We start from the raw sequence: 18,085 nt of genomic DNA, 5'->3' as shown, positions 1-18,085 counted from the left end.
TTCTTGAAGATTTCAAGTATTCTGGAGGAGTTTTCTTTAATTTGTTTTATTAAAATATGGATTTAAACAGATACATATTCTGCCTTTGAAACTGTTTGTTCAAGTGTGTTCGGGTGTTATAGTGAAATATAGTGATTACTGTTTTCACCGCTCATATGAGAGGAACCCCAGATTGAAAGGGTTAGGTCTTTCCGAAATATTCATTTAAAGGGCATTAAGCTAATAGCTACACCAGTATGCTCTTTGCTGTGAACACAGTCAGAAACTCATCAATTTGTAAAGCTATAAAGGCAACAACAACCTTGGTATTATGCATTTCAGCTGTCAATAAATTGGTGTGATGTTGTTGATGGTAATGATTTGAAGACAAACAAGTAATATAATTTCCGTGTGGGGTGAACGAAAATAACTTGTTCCGGAAGACTTTGTTTCTCTGATACGAGGCGAATATTATTCTTTTCACACGAATAATTTGAGGACACCAGCTTTCCCAGCGAACAGTTGATGTGTTTGAGTGAAGCCGGAGGCCATTTTATTTTGAAGTATTTTTAAACTATTATTTATTCAACACCTCCAAGGGAATATCACTATTTACTGATGAGTCGCTTCTCACCTCAGTGAGTTCCCCCAGCCCTGGGATCTCCAGTCTCCAGCCCTCGTCTTCAGACAGGTGAAGGTGGAGCTTGTTTAGCTTGTACATCGCCATGTTACCCAGCAGTCTCAACACTTCCTCTTTCGATTGGAAGTTCCGTCCAACATCCAAATGGAGACCCCTGTATATGAATAACCAAACATTGGCATTCCTCGACCACAAATCGACATTTGCACTCACGCAATTGAGTAGATGGGGTAACATATATCATATCATGTTTGTCATCGAGTCTGGACAAGCGAGCGTCCACTATCCTGTGTCAATGTCAAGTTTTTCCCTTGCCATTTCAAGCCGACCATCGCACATATCGATGTTCCAACAAGAGAACGTTTTACAAAATCAACATCTGGGTTCCCTACGCTTCCCAATGCTGGTTGGTTGAGATGACACACTGACTGGGAAGGACAGTTATGGGATTGAACAAATACAAGTATTTTGGTGTATTATATATCACCTGTATGAGTATCTCGGCGAGTCGATGATGTCCATCTTGCAGACCATGTTCCCTCTCTGAGACATGAGGCTGAGCAGGGTCTGAGCTCCGTACATCACCCCCGAGGCTCCTTGTCCCGTGATTTCAATCACTCTGTTGGTGACATCCACTGTCAGTCTGTACGCGTCGGGGCTGTTCGGGATCCCTCCCTCGGGAACAGCAACGTTGCCAATACGCATGCGTATGACGTTATTTCCGATGTCTGCACCACCGAGGTCAATATTGGACATCTCTGAAAAAGTTTGTTTTACAAATATAAATCGTCAACGCCCGAGAATAACTTGATTATCTGACATAACCGATTCCATTGGGCGTAAAAGGAAAAAAGCGGTAAACAATAATATGAATGGATCACTGAAAATCATTGATGACACCAGGTGTTCGCGAAAAGGGTAGGCATGTCCTGTTCTCCAGGTAGCATCCGCCACTCGTACAATTTGCCTAAAAATGTATGTTTTCGTTGCCTGACACCTCATAGCACTACTCCTGCCAAAACATTTAATTGTTATTTCATCGAATCTCAAAGATTCCTGGCACGATGAAAGGATGAAACTCTGCACAGCGATTTCAGCAGCTGAGAACCACTAAACTGTAAAAGTACAATACATATTGCGAATAGAAGAATGTCTTCACTGTTTATACCTCTTTGGGGATCGGTTTTTTTGTGTGTTTTTCAGCACGACCAGCTTACGAAGTCACCACCAGGTTACCAACCGCTTTTGAATGTTCGGTGACAAATTTTTGCATGCATATGAAACATTCAATTGATATGTACCTGATGCCTAATGAAAGAGGGAATGGCGAAATTATACGGAATTGTGTAATTGTGGTTTTTCTGTTGTGAATAAAGGTGAAAAAGAAGAAGTTTCGTCTGGATCGGAAACCATTCTGTTCGTCACGTAGAAGCCCATGTTTTGCTAGCAAAAAAATAGGCAAAAATAAGAATAATTTCATTTTTCCTACCAGACTGGACCTGACATTTGAGGTTAGGTGAAATTTGGTTTAACGTCGCATTTAAGATTGATTTACGCACATGTCGACCTGCATGCACGTGTATCTGTTGCTGTACTAGTCCGGAATAGTGCTAACCATGCCGCAGTTTAATAAATAACATGGATACCCCACTCGGCCAGGGGATCAAACCACCGACGTTCCGCTCTCCGGGAAGATGCTCTATCCACTACACCACGGAGGCAGCCACAAGATCATGAGATGAATGATAACAGGTCCCCAGATAATGCTTTGGCAATCTTTTCACCCTATGAGTATATATCATTCATAGATTTCTTTGGTTATTCAACATATTTCACGGGAGCACGCGTGGCCCAGTCGCCTAATGCGCCGCGATTAGCTGTGCAGTTGTGTCCCTTGGGCACGCCAGAAACCTATGATATGTTTTTGGGTTGTCAGCACCATATCCGTGCTAGTGGGTTTTACTGAGACCTGCATCATTTCAGGTTTTCCTGCCACATTAAGCTGACACACCGCGATATAACTGTAATACTGTTAAAAGCGGTGTTAAACCCAACTCATTCACTCACTCACTCAATATATTTCAATCCCTTGGTCCAGTTTATTGGACATCTATAAACCAAAAGTAACCAATTTTTTAAATAATTCTGTTCAAAATGCTGTATTATGTGACATTCAGTGCATTATTCACTGCGGTAGATAAGGCATATGTGATGAAGGCATTCAATGGTCAATAAAGATCTGTAAAGGAATGCAAGTATGCAGGTTCAACTGGATACATTGACTAATTACTGACAGTGGGTTTTTCATTTTTTTCATGCGTGTTTGTCCATTTCTCCAGGGGTCGCATTACGGTAAACCCACACCTATCCCTGGATTCATTTACCCGTGTTTCTTAAATGACCCGCCATTGATTTCTTTAACATTTTACCTACCAATCAAATTTCAATAAAATTGAAAAAAGAATATAGTTAAGGCAGGTTACTCGTATTGCCTTGAAACCAAAGCCACCGCCAGTTTTCATTGACATGAAGACATCATTTCAATCAAAAGGTTTCTAGAGGTCTTTCTTTGCTTGCCAATTATTCACAAACTCTATCGTAATCACTGGGACTGGCCGCCATGTCGTAGATATCGCCAACCGAACATTTAGGCTGGTTTGTAACTCGCATTCTGATTGGTCCGTTAGACTGAGTAGAGTAGCAAATCAAATTAGCTAATGAAAATCAAGGGCATGTTTTTTGAGATCGCAAGAACCACGGGAATGGATCCATGGATCAGTGTAGGTTTATCGATATACGAGCACTGGAGATGGGAACGGGACGGACAAGCAAATGTTTTTAACGTCGCATAGACAATACCCACGCTTGAAATAGTTGGCCTCGCTTGATAGGCTGTCAAGAGCATACACCCTCCATGTATCCGCGTTGATGGTTAAGCTCTCCTCCTTGACCACCGTCATATTCAGGGGCTTGGGGATGATCCTGACCCCTCCCTTCTCGAAAGGGTCGGTCAAGTGGTTCCGTCTGTATCTCTCCTGTGGTGTGAAGGGAGCATACTTGTCCGCCGCGTATCGTTTCACCTGCTGCGGTTTAATGAAGTCGTCAACGAAAGACAACGCTTCCCCAACAGTGCTTTCTATTACCTTGGGTGCTAAACCCGGTGCCATGAAGTACCAGTTCGGCATCACACTTGTTTTAGCAACTTGCCAATACTTCACATAAAACTTGATTTTTCTGCTTGTGTTGGACGGTAGGTCAAGGAACGCGTCCGTTGGTTCAAGGCGAAAATGGGAACCTTGCAAATGGGTAACCTTGACCCCTTGACCCTCTAGGACAACCCCTTCTGGTCGGGGTAGGACATCGGGTTCTATCATTCTGATGCAGTCGAAGTATATATTCCATTGCCCGGTTTTACCCAGGATAAACGGCCCTGTATTCTTCAGGGTCACCTCCGCGAAGTATTTGTTGTCGAACTCAAGATTGTCCTTGACCTTCCATCTGACCTGCAGAGTCTGGGCGAAGTTGTCCAGCATGTCTTGTGTCCAGACCTGGCAGCTGACCAGTGCTGGAACAGAGAACAACTGGTGACAACACATGGTCAGGCATGTTTGTGAATTCAATATTTATTACTAATAAAACAATGTTTTTTTAAGAAGTGTATTTCTTTGGCAGTAAATAATATTGGGAAATAAGAGACAAGCCATAATCGCTTCTACTTTGTTCATCAAAAAGAGTAAGGATTCCATATCGAAAACGAAAAGTGGTATTGTTTACGTTTTGTTTGTTTTTTTAATCACGAAAACAAACAATATATAATATATCAAGATATTTTAATACAGTTGATTGTATTCAAGGCCGAAGACCCACAAACATATAGGATACATAGAGTTAAGGTTAAGTTGAGTAATAGATATATATTTGCAGTGTATACGACATTAATAATAAATTTATTTGGATCAAAATAGCTCTTAACAATTTTATTATTAGTATCCGTCTTAAGAAGACAGAATTGTTCAAAAATTACAATATGTTTCTATATTTGAGGAGTATGCATAGCTTTCTTGTGTTACCATACAATGGAGAAACAACGTGGAACTCAACTTCAACCATATTCAAATTACAAAACTGACCGATTTGGCTTACTTTGAGGATATTTTATCTGCATCCAATATCTGTCTAGCCCTGCCCCACCAGTATTAATAGTGCTAGATGCTGTCTAATAATTAATACATAGTATTTGTAACATAACCTTCAGGATGCAGATGATGTTTATAACTAGAATAATTAAAATATCAGGAACTTTCGTTCAATTTCGAATGCTATTCTTGAAATAGTCTCATTTTGACTTCATTTAAAACGTAGTCAGTATTCCCGACTTGTTGATAGACCCATGCATACCCAAGACTAAATGTAAAAAGTGGCTTCCCAATGATTGACAGCCAAGTTAATCTTTTTATGTGCATCTAGGCAGTATTTCACAGTGTAAGCTTTCTTTTGGAGCCTAGTATTTGTCATATATGTATGAGTGAGTGAGTGAGTGAGTTTGGTTTTACGCCGCTTTTAGCAATATTCCAGCAATATCACGGCGGGGGACACCAGAAATGGGCTTCACACATTGTACCCATGTCGGGAATCGAACCCGGGTCTTCGGCGTGACGAGCGAACGCTTTAACCACTAGGCTACCCGACCGCCCCCATATATGTATGAGGGACAGCCAGTATTTGATCATCTAAAATAAGAGATTCTTTAAAAAAATGGTTGTCTTCCACAATCCCCAAGTGCCATTACATTGAATAATTCGGCACTCCTAAACATATTTTGCATGCCGTTGTTTGAATTCGTGTTTACATATATATTTTGGTGTATCCCATAGTTCAGATCCATACATAATAATAGAACAGGTCGAACGTAAGACTACCAACAGAATTCATTGAAGGCAGAAGAAGTTCATATATGCCCACTTTACCCTTAATACAAGTACTCTGCACTGCTTTGTTCATATTTAATTTAAAGTAAACATGACCCCCAAGATATTTACATTGAGAGACTATTTCATTGTTCTCATGTCCAAACTTCCATAATTTTGCTATTTTCACTGGATTTATTTTCGGAAAACGACTTTCAATTTTCATTTTATACAGTTAAATTCAAGATAGCAAGATGACTTTGTAGTCCAATTACGTTATCGGGAAAGAGTATGCTGTCGTCTGCAAATATTAAAATCAGAAGTATCTATATAATCAGGGAACAACTGGATTCCTCTATTTAACTATATTCATGCGAAATTTACTTGTAAATTTATGTGCAGCGAGAAAAAAAGCGGGATAAGAACACAGCCCACGCGTAGTCCCGTAGATGTCTCAAATATTTCAGCGACATCGCCCATTCAAGACCGCTACATCCGGACAATTCACCTCCAAAACTGCTTTGTCACGACGACATTAACGGCAGCGACGGCACTGCGACACAGGTTCAGTCGACACACCGAGGCCAGGTGATAAGGAGTCCATGGTATCAGAGCACATCGACTCTACCGAGGAGTGTTGTTGACACCTCAACATCGCCTCGACAGACTGATGTGGGCCAGGAGACTTCGACGTTGGCAACTGCGTGACTGGGCACGTGTTAGGTTCTCCGATGAGAGCACATTCTGTCTTTTCAGGAACGATGGTCGGCAACGTGTTTACAGAAGAGTTGGTGGACGTATAGCGCCGAATTGCAGTCACGAAGGCATTTGAAGGCGGAGGTCTTTGGGGGGAACTTGAAAACGAGGCTCGTGGTTATTCATGGTAACATGAATGCACAGCGATATCGAGATGAAGTTTTGCGACCGTTTGTGGAGCCATTCATCCAGCAACAGCCGCGTGGAATCATTTTCCAGCACGACAATGCGACGCCGCATACTGCATGCTTGACGCAGAACTTTCTTTAACAACGCGAACATTTCAGGTTTTACAATGGCCGTCATGCTCGCCCATTCAACATTTATGGGACAATCTTGATCGACAAATCAGAAGTCGCCCAGTGGTTCCGGTATACATTGAGCGACAAGGATAACAGTATGGAAGTTAACAAACGGGTCGGTCGAAGTGTCCATAAAATGACTTAAGAAGCCCAGCTCTCTGCACGTTCCTCAGCCAGCAATTGGACGACGCCATGTTGGTATGACTAACGTTTTCACGCACGTGACTATCTTAGGTCAGGTGAGGTGAAATGGGGTTGTACCCTGCATCCAAGAGTATTGCACTCATATATCGACGTGCATGCACGTGTGGGTGTGAAAGGATGTTTGTACTAATGCCGAGTCCATAGTGCTGGCCTACTGCGATACCACAGTTTACATGAATACCCCGACTTGTTCCTCAGCAACTATTCTTGTCGTATGAGGTGTTGTGACGGAGCGTGTTGTCAGGTTTGCATGTCATCGAAGTTTAACTTTGAATAAGGATTCCAGATTGAAATTTAAGTTTGGGAAAATAAATGGCGATCCCCTCGGAAACACCAACGGTTCATGTCTTCGACATGGAATCAGTATTCTCAGTATTCATTTTTGATGAAATAAAGCATAGGCGCTTTTGTTAATGGGATCTGCAGAAATTTCGGCATTTAAGTCCGGAATTGCTTCGGCATCTTTTTTTATGATTTCAAACATGTTTTACTTTTTATATTTGGTTTGCCATGGGCGTTAAATTCCACACGTGAACACGATTAATGTGTTCAAATTCCTCTCTTAAATGTGCGAAAAGTACATTTGTAAAATTATATATATATATGTGTGTATGTGTGTGTGTGTGTGTGTGTGTGTGTGTGTGTGTGTGTGTGTGTGTTTTATAGCATGATTCCACGTTTTTATAACCTTCTACAATACCACGTGGACAGGCGTATCAGGAGGCGTTCATTATATGTTGAAAGTTAATTAAACAGTACTATTTAGTAATTGCCATCAACAACAGGTTCCAGTGTGGTGCAGTGTGTGACTTGGTATACTTCAGTAATTGGTAGCGGGATAAAAAATCTTTTCGATATATTTTCAAACGACAGTAATTTCAAGTTACTTTATATCTGTATATAGAACATTCAGCTTACAACAACAAATCATGCATTACGTTAGAATCATCATTGTTTTCTTCAATAGTTCAAGGTCGCCCCAAACACACTGCTGGTGCAGACTGAAAGGAACGTATTGCCTTAATATCAACCCCAGTTTGTATGTTGAAACGTCCAGTGTTGTTCTGAAGCAAACACTGTAGGTAAGTGCAGGTCATATTAACCTGGCAGTAAAATGTCTGATGCAGTAGCTGGGTGTCAGTTCGCTAAACCCTTTGGCCTATTGAAAGGTTGGCAGGTTGAAAATGTCTAAATCATATATATATATATATGAAATGTTTTAATTTTTTGCCGAAAAAGGCAAATTCATTGATTTTCCGAGATGAGGTGTCTGAGATACCAATCAGAAGTTGTGTAATATGCGAATTTATTTTCAATTTTAAAGCGTTTTTAATTACGTTATATTTGAAAAACAATATCAGAATAAGTAGGAGTATTCTTTGATTGCTGACTAAGCGCTAGTACAGTTCATTTCCTGGGGTATTATATCCCTTTTGGATATAATAACTTGAGATGTTTTCACTTGGAATGTAGAAATTTGATAAAATCAACTGAGAGGTATGGTTTCTTTTGCCTCTCAGTATATATATATATATAAAATATTGAAAATAAATTCGCATATTACACAACTTCTGATTGGTATCTTAGATACCTCATCTCGGAAAATCAATGAATTTGCCTTTTTTCGGCAAAAAATTAAAACATTTCAAACAAAGTAGGGGGATCATGTGTTTAGAAAGTCATTTTTCATCAAATTTTTGACCACTCACTTTATATCAAGCATAAAGCACCTGCGGATTTTGTCCGAATTGCCTGATAAATGTGAATTTAAATGAAAAAACTATTGATTCATCCTAACTAAAAAATTATTTGTCCTACTTTCATCTTTTAATTGATAATTTATTGTTTTAACGTTATAGATAGTTCTAAAAACGTCCGAGTAAAATTTTGTGAGATTTTGAAGATGGGAGCTAACTAATTTGTGTTGAATTAATGTTGTGCATAGCCAAACGCGTCACTTAAGTCAAGGGACGTAACTCCAAACCTGACGGTATTCCGAATTCAACCACAGATTGGCCCTTTCTCGGTTTTTTGTTAGATTTTTCGTAATGTAGTTTAAAACAGCGCCAACTAACCGAGAAACTAGTCTGTCCCAGATTTAGTTTTGTCGGAATCTTTGTTTATACACAGACTGTTTATTTGGTCTCAATCTCTCAGTAAACAATGTTTCGATTGGTTGGTGAGAACCATGTGCCGTGTGTCTCTATGCTGCCATGCCTTCCAGTATTCTAACCACAGAGGCATCGTGCTGTTTGTTTGATGTTTAGATTGAAACAGAATCCTGCGTAATCCTACTGGAAAACACTGAAATGTGGAACAAATATTTTCCAATTTCAGAGGCCTGCGTTAGTGAATGATTTCTTCGTTTCTCAGTGTCCTTGCTTTTCTTATAACACCAACTTTCATTTTATCAAATCGTATCTGTACATAATATAATGATTCTTAAAGTAAATGCAATGTAGGTATTGCATCAGTTGACCGCCGCAACTAATATTTCACACATGAGGCTAAACGTACTGTCATTCCAACTGTGGGTCACTCTCTCAGACTGCCACAGATTACTTCACATGGTCGGCACATATGGTGAGTCTGGCTGTGAGACACGGGTAAGTTATACAATTTAACAACGTTCCGAAATTTGAAGGCCTGAGTTGTATATAAATACGGCTCTTGGTGGTAGCTACAGTACTCACTCTGTCTCCAAAGATTAAATTATACCACTCATCAACCTTCTCTGTTCTTCAAGAGGGACACCGATGACGCTGTCGTCTAAGCCACCTCAATCCGCCATGCTGTGTTGAGTCTCTTGCACACGCCAGACCCCCATAAATCCCGGTGTTCCGTGATTGTTTCTATGTTTTTCAGCACCATGCCCCTGCCCGTAGGCTTGAACAAAGTGGTAAACGTCTACGGCCTGCATCACTTCGGGCTTTCCTACCACATTAAGCTCACACGCCGTGATATAATTGAAATGCTATTTCAAGCGGCGTTAAATCCAACTCACTCACTCTGTTCTGCATTGGGATAGCCAGCCTTGACCGCTCTACATCTAACTTCTTTAAGCAGTAGTAATCATTCAGCAATACGTCTTCGTCGTCAAAAAGACATCTACGTCTTAAGCACTGATATCTGATATCATTTGGTACTAGAATCTTGTAATTATTTGTGAGGTTGAACTTGTGTGATGGTACGTCTATTTGTAAGTGAGGGAATATCACTTTGTGCTACAATGGACAATAGTCTCTCTATATAATGACATCAAAGTAAGTGAATGCTTTTCTTAACGCAATATTCGGCAATATTCCAGCTCTATGAGGCGGCCTGGAAATAATCGTGTTTGACCAGAAAAACAGCGTCCCAGTACCGCAGTATTGTCGAAGGATCTTCCCTGATAAGGCGTCGGTCGTTGCTCATGCTGGTACTCACTTGTCAATTATTTACAGACAGAATAGTGCTGAAATGTACTCATAATTCAATGACCCGGATTAGAAGAGGTCCTCATCAACCCATGTAAAATGCGACTGTGCTTGTCGTCAGAGGCCACAATCACCAAGTTAGGTTCAAATGAAATACTATCAAAGAAAGCACCCAGTCCCCTAGACTAACGCTTAAGCTCTGAAAACATAAGGTTTTGATAGAAACAAATTACTCCTTTTAAATTGGAAAGGAGCCCCGATGAGATAGGAGATAACCTGAGGAAAATCTAGACCTGCTTTATTTAGAACTTTTACATTACAGAGTGAGTGAGTGAGTATGGTTTTCCGCTGTTTTTTGCACTACTCCAGCAATATCACGGCGGTGGACAGCATAAATGGGCTTCACACAATGTACCAATGTGGGGAATCGAACCCGGGTCTTTTGCGCGACGAACGAACGCTTTAACCACTAGGCTACCCCACCGCCCCTTGCATTTCAGAAAAGGCTTGGCGGAAGGGAATTTAATATGGTTCAGGGACTGTGCGACTACCAGTCCCCACCCTCCACCCTGTTCCATTAGTCGCCTCTTATGTCCAGCATGGGTTGCTGGTGACCAATTCTGACCCATAACACGAGGGGACGTTGCTTATGACATCAATCACTGGTTTGTCTGGTCAAGCCTCGATAGAACGCTGTGATACGGTTTGGGTGCTACTGTCTGTGGCGTTTAACAGCAAACAGCCATAAAAGATGAATTTGTGTTGGATAAGAATTCTTTCTAAAAGAAATTCTTAAAAACTTCACCCCTGAATGATTGGGGCGGAAGGTTAAGGGTTAAAGCGTTCAGTGATGGGTACAATGTGTTAAACCCATTTAAGGTGTCCCCCGTCGTGATATTGCTGGAATATTGCTAAAAGCGGCGTACAAACATACTCACTCACCCAAAGGGCACATGTTCTATTGTTGGACTTACATACAGACGTGACATGCGCAGTCTTGGACCTTGTCCTCAAGAGAGGACGAATCACGCGCGAGAAATCAGGTGTGTGGTTATGTTTTTGATAAAGGACGCCAAATAGGTTTTGTTTGAGTATGACTCTCTTGTTGAAACGTTAACAAATTAAAACGTTTAATTAAACACCACCGACTGTGTCCTCTCACTAACAGTCGGAAGCAAAGCGTTACAGCACAGCTGAACGTTCTGGTCCAATATATGTCTGTCATTTGTGTCCCGTGTAGTACAGTTATGTACAGGTAATGTGCCCCAACAAATGACTACCCTGTGGCTCGAACGGCATGAACCTTGAGATTTACACGGACGCCATGGACGTAGGTACGTTGGCCTTTAATGGAGAGTACCGTTTGCGGGAATAGTTCACTCTATGCACCGGGGCGGTCGGATAGCCTAGTGGTTAAAGCGTTAGCTCGTCACGCTGAAGACCCGGGTTCGATTCCCGACATGGGTACAATGTGTGAAGCCCATTTCTGGTGACCCCCGCCGTGATATTGCTGGAATATTGCTAAAAGCGGCGTAAAACCAAACTCACTCACTCTATGCACCTTTGTGTTTGTTTGTTTGTTTGTTTGTTTGTTTGTTGTTTAACGCCGCAATATTCCAGCTATATGACAGCGGTCTGTACATAATCGAGTCTGGATCAAACAATCCAGTGATTGTCATCATGTGCATCGATCTACGCAATTGGGATACGATGACATATATCAACAAAGTCAGCGAGCCTGGCCACCCTATCCCGTTAGTTGCCTCTTACAACAAGCAGAGTCGCCTTTCACGGTAAACATGGGTTACTGGATACCTATTCTACCCCGGATCTTCACGGTTCCATAGTGAGTGAATGTTGTTAAATGCCGGTGCCAGCAGTGTAACCGTTTTATCACGGCAATCGGTAAACAATCGAGTCCAGATAAACTAGTGGTTGATATGAGCAACGCCCTGCCTCATCGTGGTACGATAACACACAATTAACTAAGTCATCTAGCTACACTAACCGATCCATTTGCGTCGATTTATACGACATGCCAAGGTTGCTGGGGACTCGACTCAATTATTTAATGGTCGCCGTCATACAACTGGAATATTTCTGTGTGTGGCGTAAACAACAAACAAGCAAACCAAATTAAATGGAATACTAAACAAATCACATAGGTTCCCCCATCTATGACCAGACGAAGCACTGGTGTTGATGTAAGCCTTCGTTACCCTATGCGCCGACTTCACCGGTTCGAATCCCTCGAGCAACACAGTTGTTTTCATTAAATCAACAGAGTGACTGAACCGTTGCATAGGTCGAACCCGGGTCTTCGGCTTGACAAGCGAACTATTATTCACTGGGCTACCCTACCGCCCCTTCGATAGACCTTCCGACATTGGCTCACGTGATGGGTGTAGCCAGACCGAGACAGTAGATCATCGATCTTTGATCGTGATGAATTCAGTCAAGATATGGTAGAAGTAGCTATTCACGGCGTAGTAGTAGTAGTAGTTTGTTTGTTGTTTAACGCCACACGCAGCAATATTCCAGCTATATGGCGGGGGCCTGTAAATATTCGAGTCTGGACGAGACAATCCAGTGATTGACATCATAAGCAATGCCATCGATCCACGAAATTGGAACCGATGACATGCATCAACCAAGTCAGCGAGCCTGTCCACCCGAACACTTTGTCATATTCAAACAATCTGGGAAGTCCTGCACATAATGGAATCTGGGCCACACACATCAGTGTCCTAACCCCCAGGGACGTGCCGTGTTGTCGGGGTATGATGACAGGCCTACCGATTAATGTGATCGAACACTGTATAATACGTTCACCGTACCCTAGCGATTGACCAGAACACTGTATAATACGTTCACCGTACCCTAGCGATTGGCGAACACTGTACAATACGTTCACCGTACCCTAGCGATTGACCAGAACACTGTATAATACGTTCACCGTACCCTAGCGATTGACCAGAACACTGTATAATACGTTCACCGTACCCTAGCGATTGACCAGAACACTGTATAATACGTTCACTGTTACCCTAGCGATCGACCAGAAATCTGAAAAAAGGTTTACGATGCATTCCATGCGATTGAGCTGAACACTGAACAATACGTTCATCATTACCCTAGCGATCAACCAGAAATCTGAACAAAACGTTTACGATATATTCCTTGCGATTGAGCTGAACACTGAACATTACGTTCAATGTTACCCTAGCGATCGACCAGAAATCTGAACAGAACGTTTACGATATATTCCCTGCGATTGTGCTGAAAACTGAACAATACGTTCACTGTACATCAGCGATTGATCAGAACACTGAACAAAACGTTTACGCTATTTTCCTAGCGATTGAGCTGAACACTGAACAATACGTTCACTGTACATCAGCGATTGACCAGAACACTGAACAAAAGGTTTACAGTATTCTTAGCGATTGACCAGGACACACTACCCTATCGATTAACGCGGAGAATCAAATTGTGAACTCACTATTTCGAATACATCACGTTTATTTCAATGCAAACAATTAACGTTTTACAGCGCATCATTGTTACGCTTAATGCTCCGACGTCATGATGGGTAAGCCGTTTTCCTTGACAAAACTGGCAGTAGTTTGAATAATGAGGATTTAAGATATGTAACGAGGTCAGCCGATGTACCGCCTAGATATGTGAACATGTTTGGTAAAAAACTTCAAACTTCTTTTGTATCTGTGATGTTTCATGAAAATATCACATTTCATTTTGAAAGTGTACGATGACACAAGACACTAGACATAAATTATTAAAACTGCATGTAGCATAACTTAATATAGACATTCCAATTTACGATTTATTCCAACAAATTCATCTATACGATTTAGGAACTTCATCCACGAATTTCACTCATTTTTCAAACGCGTAATTATTGATGAAAGGATATTAATGCGTCCTCTTTACTTACAATTATAGACATGTAAATTTAAAAATAGATAAATGTGGTATATCAGTAATCCATTCCGATAAAAGAAATGTATGCACTTTGTCCTACCTGGGAGTAGGGGCAACAGAAATCGCCACATCACTGCTTCGTCCGACCTCCGAGTGCAACAAACACCAACTTGACACCAACCAACGGTGACATATCTTTCTTTTAACCCGAATAACGATAACACAAAGGGAGATAACTGCTACCTAGACCCAAAAAAATGTTTACCTTTTCCAAGTTTTGTTCTATCTCATAGCCGTACGCATATAAGATATTGAAGGCGTGGCGTCATCTAATGACTTATTTATGACCAATATATGGATTCAATATAGCTTCAATAACTTATCACCGGATAATGCTGAAAGACTTAACGTTGACAGCCCAATATTTTATTTTCGTGTGATGGTGTACCCAAAGGGAGATAAGTGGTGATAGTTAGAATCACTTGAGGACACGGAAAGCTTAATTTGAGTCTTGTCATTCTCAACATTGTCTCAGCCGAGAGGTCAAATGTGTACACTGCGCTTGATAACGTTTGCTGTGTTGGACGCGGCTCACTAACATGGTCGCATTTCCGATAAGTCGTTTGTTGACATGTTAGAGGATGGCGTAGGCTGCTGGCTCAAGTCTCTTTACGTCTTAGGATATCTTGACCAGTGGCTCAGACAAGGAGGGTCAGTAGTGGGGGGTGTCACTGCGGATATAACGGGGGAGGGAGGGTGGATGGGGTGTGTGTGTGTGAGGGGGGGGGGGGGGGGGGGGGGGGGGGGTTGCCTGAGGATCAAGGCCATGTAAGTTATATTGTCTGTTCCGATCGGTGAATCGGGTCAGTGTTTTAAATATTGAATATGAAAATAATGTTCAATTATCCTCTCTCTCTCTCTTTCCGCCTCTCTCTCTCTCTCTCTCTCTCTCTCTCTCTCTCTCTCTCTCTCTCTCTCTCTCTCTCTCTCTCTCTCACACACACACACACACACACGCACGCACACAAACACATAACATTACAAAGCCTCACACTACATTACACAGCCTCACACATTACACAGCCTCACACAACATTACACAGCCTCACACAACATTACATAGCCTCGCTCCACATAACACAACATTACACAGCCTCACACAACATTACAAAGCCTCGCTCCACATAACACAGCCGCACACTACATTACACAACCTCACACTACATTACACAGCCTCGCTCCACATAATACAGCCTCACACAACATTACACAGCCTCACACAACATTACACAGCCTCGCTCCACATAACACAACATTACACAGCATCACGCAACATTACACAGCCTCGCTTCACATAACACAGCCTCACACAACATTAAACAGCCTCACCCAATATAACACAGCCTCGCTCCACATTACACAGTCTCGCTCCACATTACACAGCCTCACACAACATTAATAAGCCTCACACAACATTACACAGCCTCACACAACATTACACAGCCTCACACAACATTACACAGCCTCACACAACATTACACAGCCTCGATCCACATTAAACAGCCTCACCCAATATTACACAGCCTAGCTCCACATTACACAGCCTCATACAACATTACACAGCCTCGCTCTATATTACACAGCCTCACACAACATTACACAGCCTCGCTTCACATAACACAGCCTCACACAACATTACACAGCCTCACACAACATTACACAGCCTCGTTCTATATGACACAGCCTCACACAACATTACACAGCCTCGCTTCACATAACACAGCCTCGCTCCACATTACACAGCCTCACACTACATTACACAGCCTCACACAACATTACACAGCCTCGCTCCACATTACACAGCCTCGCTCAACATTACACAGCCTCACACAACATTACACAGCCTCGCTCCACATAAAACAGCTCCACCCAATATTACACAGCCTCGCTCCACATTACACAGCATCACACAACATTACACAGCCTCACACAACATTACACCGCCTCGCTCCACATTACACAGCCTAACACAACATTACAAAGCCTCACACAACATTACACAGCCTCACACAACATTACACAGCCTCGCTCCATAATTATACAGCCTCACACAACATTACACAGCCTCACACAACATTACACAGCCTCGCTCCACATTACACAGCCTCACACAACATTACACAGCCTCACACTACATTACACAGCCTCGCTCCACATTACACAGTCTCGCTGCAGATTGCACAGCCTCGCACAACATTACACAGCCTCACACAACATTACACAGCCTCACACAACATTACACAGCCTTGCTCCACATTACACAGCCTAACACAACATTACACAGCCTCACACAACATTACACAGCCTCACCCAACATTAAACAGCCTCGCTCCATATTATACAGCCTCACACAACATTACACAGCCTCGCTCCACATTACACAGCCTCACACAACATTACACAGCTTCACACAACATTACACAGCCTCCCTCTACATAACACAGTCTCCCTGCAGATTACACAGCCTCGCACAACATTACACAGCCTGGCTCCACAATACACAGCTTCACACAACATTACACAGCTTCACACAACATTACACAGCCTCGCTCCACATTACACAGTCTCGCTGCAGATAACACAACCTCGCACAACATTACACAGCCTCACACAACATAACACAGCCTCACACAACATTACACAGCTTCACACAACATTACACAGCCTCACACAACATTACACAGCCTCACACAACATAACACCGCCTCGCTCCACATTACATAGCCTCACACAACATTAGACAGCTTTACACAACATTATATAGCCTCGCTCCATATTATACAGCCTCACACAACATTACACAGCATCACACAACATTACATAGCCTCGCTCCATATTATACAGCCTCACACAACATTACACAGCCTCACACAACATTACAGAGCCTCGCTCCACATTACACAGCCTCACACAACATTACACAGCCTCACACAACATTACACAGCATCACACAACATTACATAGCCTCGCTCCATTTTATACAGCCTCACACAACATTACACAGCCTCACACAACATTACACAGCCTCGCTCCACATTACACAGCCTCACACAACATTACACAGCCTCACACAACATTAAACAGCCTCGCTCCACATTACACAGCCTCACACAACATTACACAGCCTCGCTCCACATTACACAGCCTCACACAACATTACACAGCCTCACACAACATTACACAGCCTCGCTCCACATTACACAGTCACGCTCCACATTACACAGCCTCACACAACATTACACAGCTTCACACATCATTACACAGCCTCGCTCCACATTACACAGTCTCGCTGCAGATTACACAGCCTCGCACAACATTACACAGCCTCACACAACATTACACAGCCTCACACAACATTGCACAGCCTCACACAACATTACACAGCCTCACACAACATTACACAGCCTCACACAACATTATACAGCCTCACACACCACCACACAGTCTCTCACACCATCACTCAGCCTCACACAACATCACACAGCCTCGCTCCACATTACACAGCCTCACACACAACATTGAACAGCCTCACACACCATCACTCAGCCTCACACAACATTACGCAGCCTCACACAACATTACACAGTCTCACACACCATCACTCAGCCTCAAACAACATTACACAGCCTCGCTCCAGATTACACAGCCTTACACACAACATTGAACATCCTCACACACCATCACTCAGCCTCACACAACATTACGCAGCCTCACACAACATTACACAGTCTCACACACCATCACTCAGCCTCACACAACATTACGCAGCCTCACACAACATTACACAGTCTCACACACCATCACTCAGCCTCGAACAACACTACACAGCCTCACACAACATCACTCAGCCTCACACAACACTACACAGTCTCACACACC

At 42.4% G+C, this 18,085-nt stretch overlaps 1 protein-coding gene across 1 annotated transcript in view; it reads right to left on the bottom strand.

Moving 5' to 3' along the window:
• The window catches only part of LOC124131227, a 30,755-nt gene extending 16,415 nt beyond the window's left edge, over nt 1-14,340 (bottom strand). Inside the window, exons 1-4 of the mRNA XM_046494340.2 lie at nt 14,247-14,340; nt 3,483-4,184; nt 1,107-1,377; nt 614-773 (exon numbers count right to left, since the gene is read on the bottom strand). Coding sequence (XP_046350296.2) covers nt 614-773; nt 1,107-1,377; nt 3,483-4,184; nt 14,247-14,277 — 1,164 coding nt within the window. The 5' untranslated portion in view covers nt 14,278-14,340. The remainder of the gene's footprint in view (nt 1-613; nt 774-1,106; nt 1,378-3,482; nt 4,185-14,246) is intronic.
• Between the last annotated feature and the right edge of the window lie 3,745 nt (nt 14,341-18,085).

Source organism: Haliotis rufescens, unplaced genomic scaffold (genome assembly GCF_023055435.1).
Source record: "Haliotis rufescens isolate VD_foot unplaced genomic scaffold, xgHalRufe1.0.p SCAF_14, whole genome shotgun sequence".
NCBI classification, from domain to species: domain Eukaryota; kingdom Metazoa; phylum Mollusca; class Gastropoda; order Lepetellida; family Haliotidae; genus Haliotis; species Haliotis rufescens.
The sequence above is the reverse complement of the archived record's forward strand: the minus strand, read 5'-3'. Positions and strand labels throughout refer to the sequence as shown.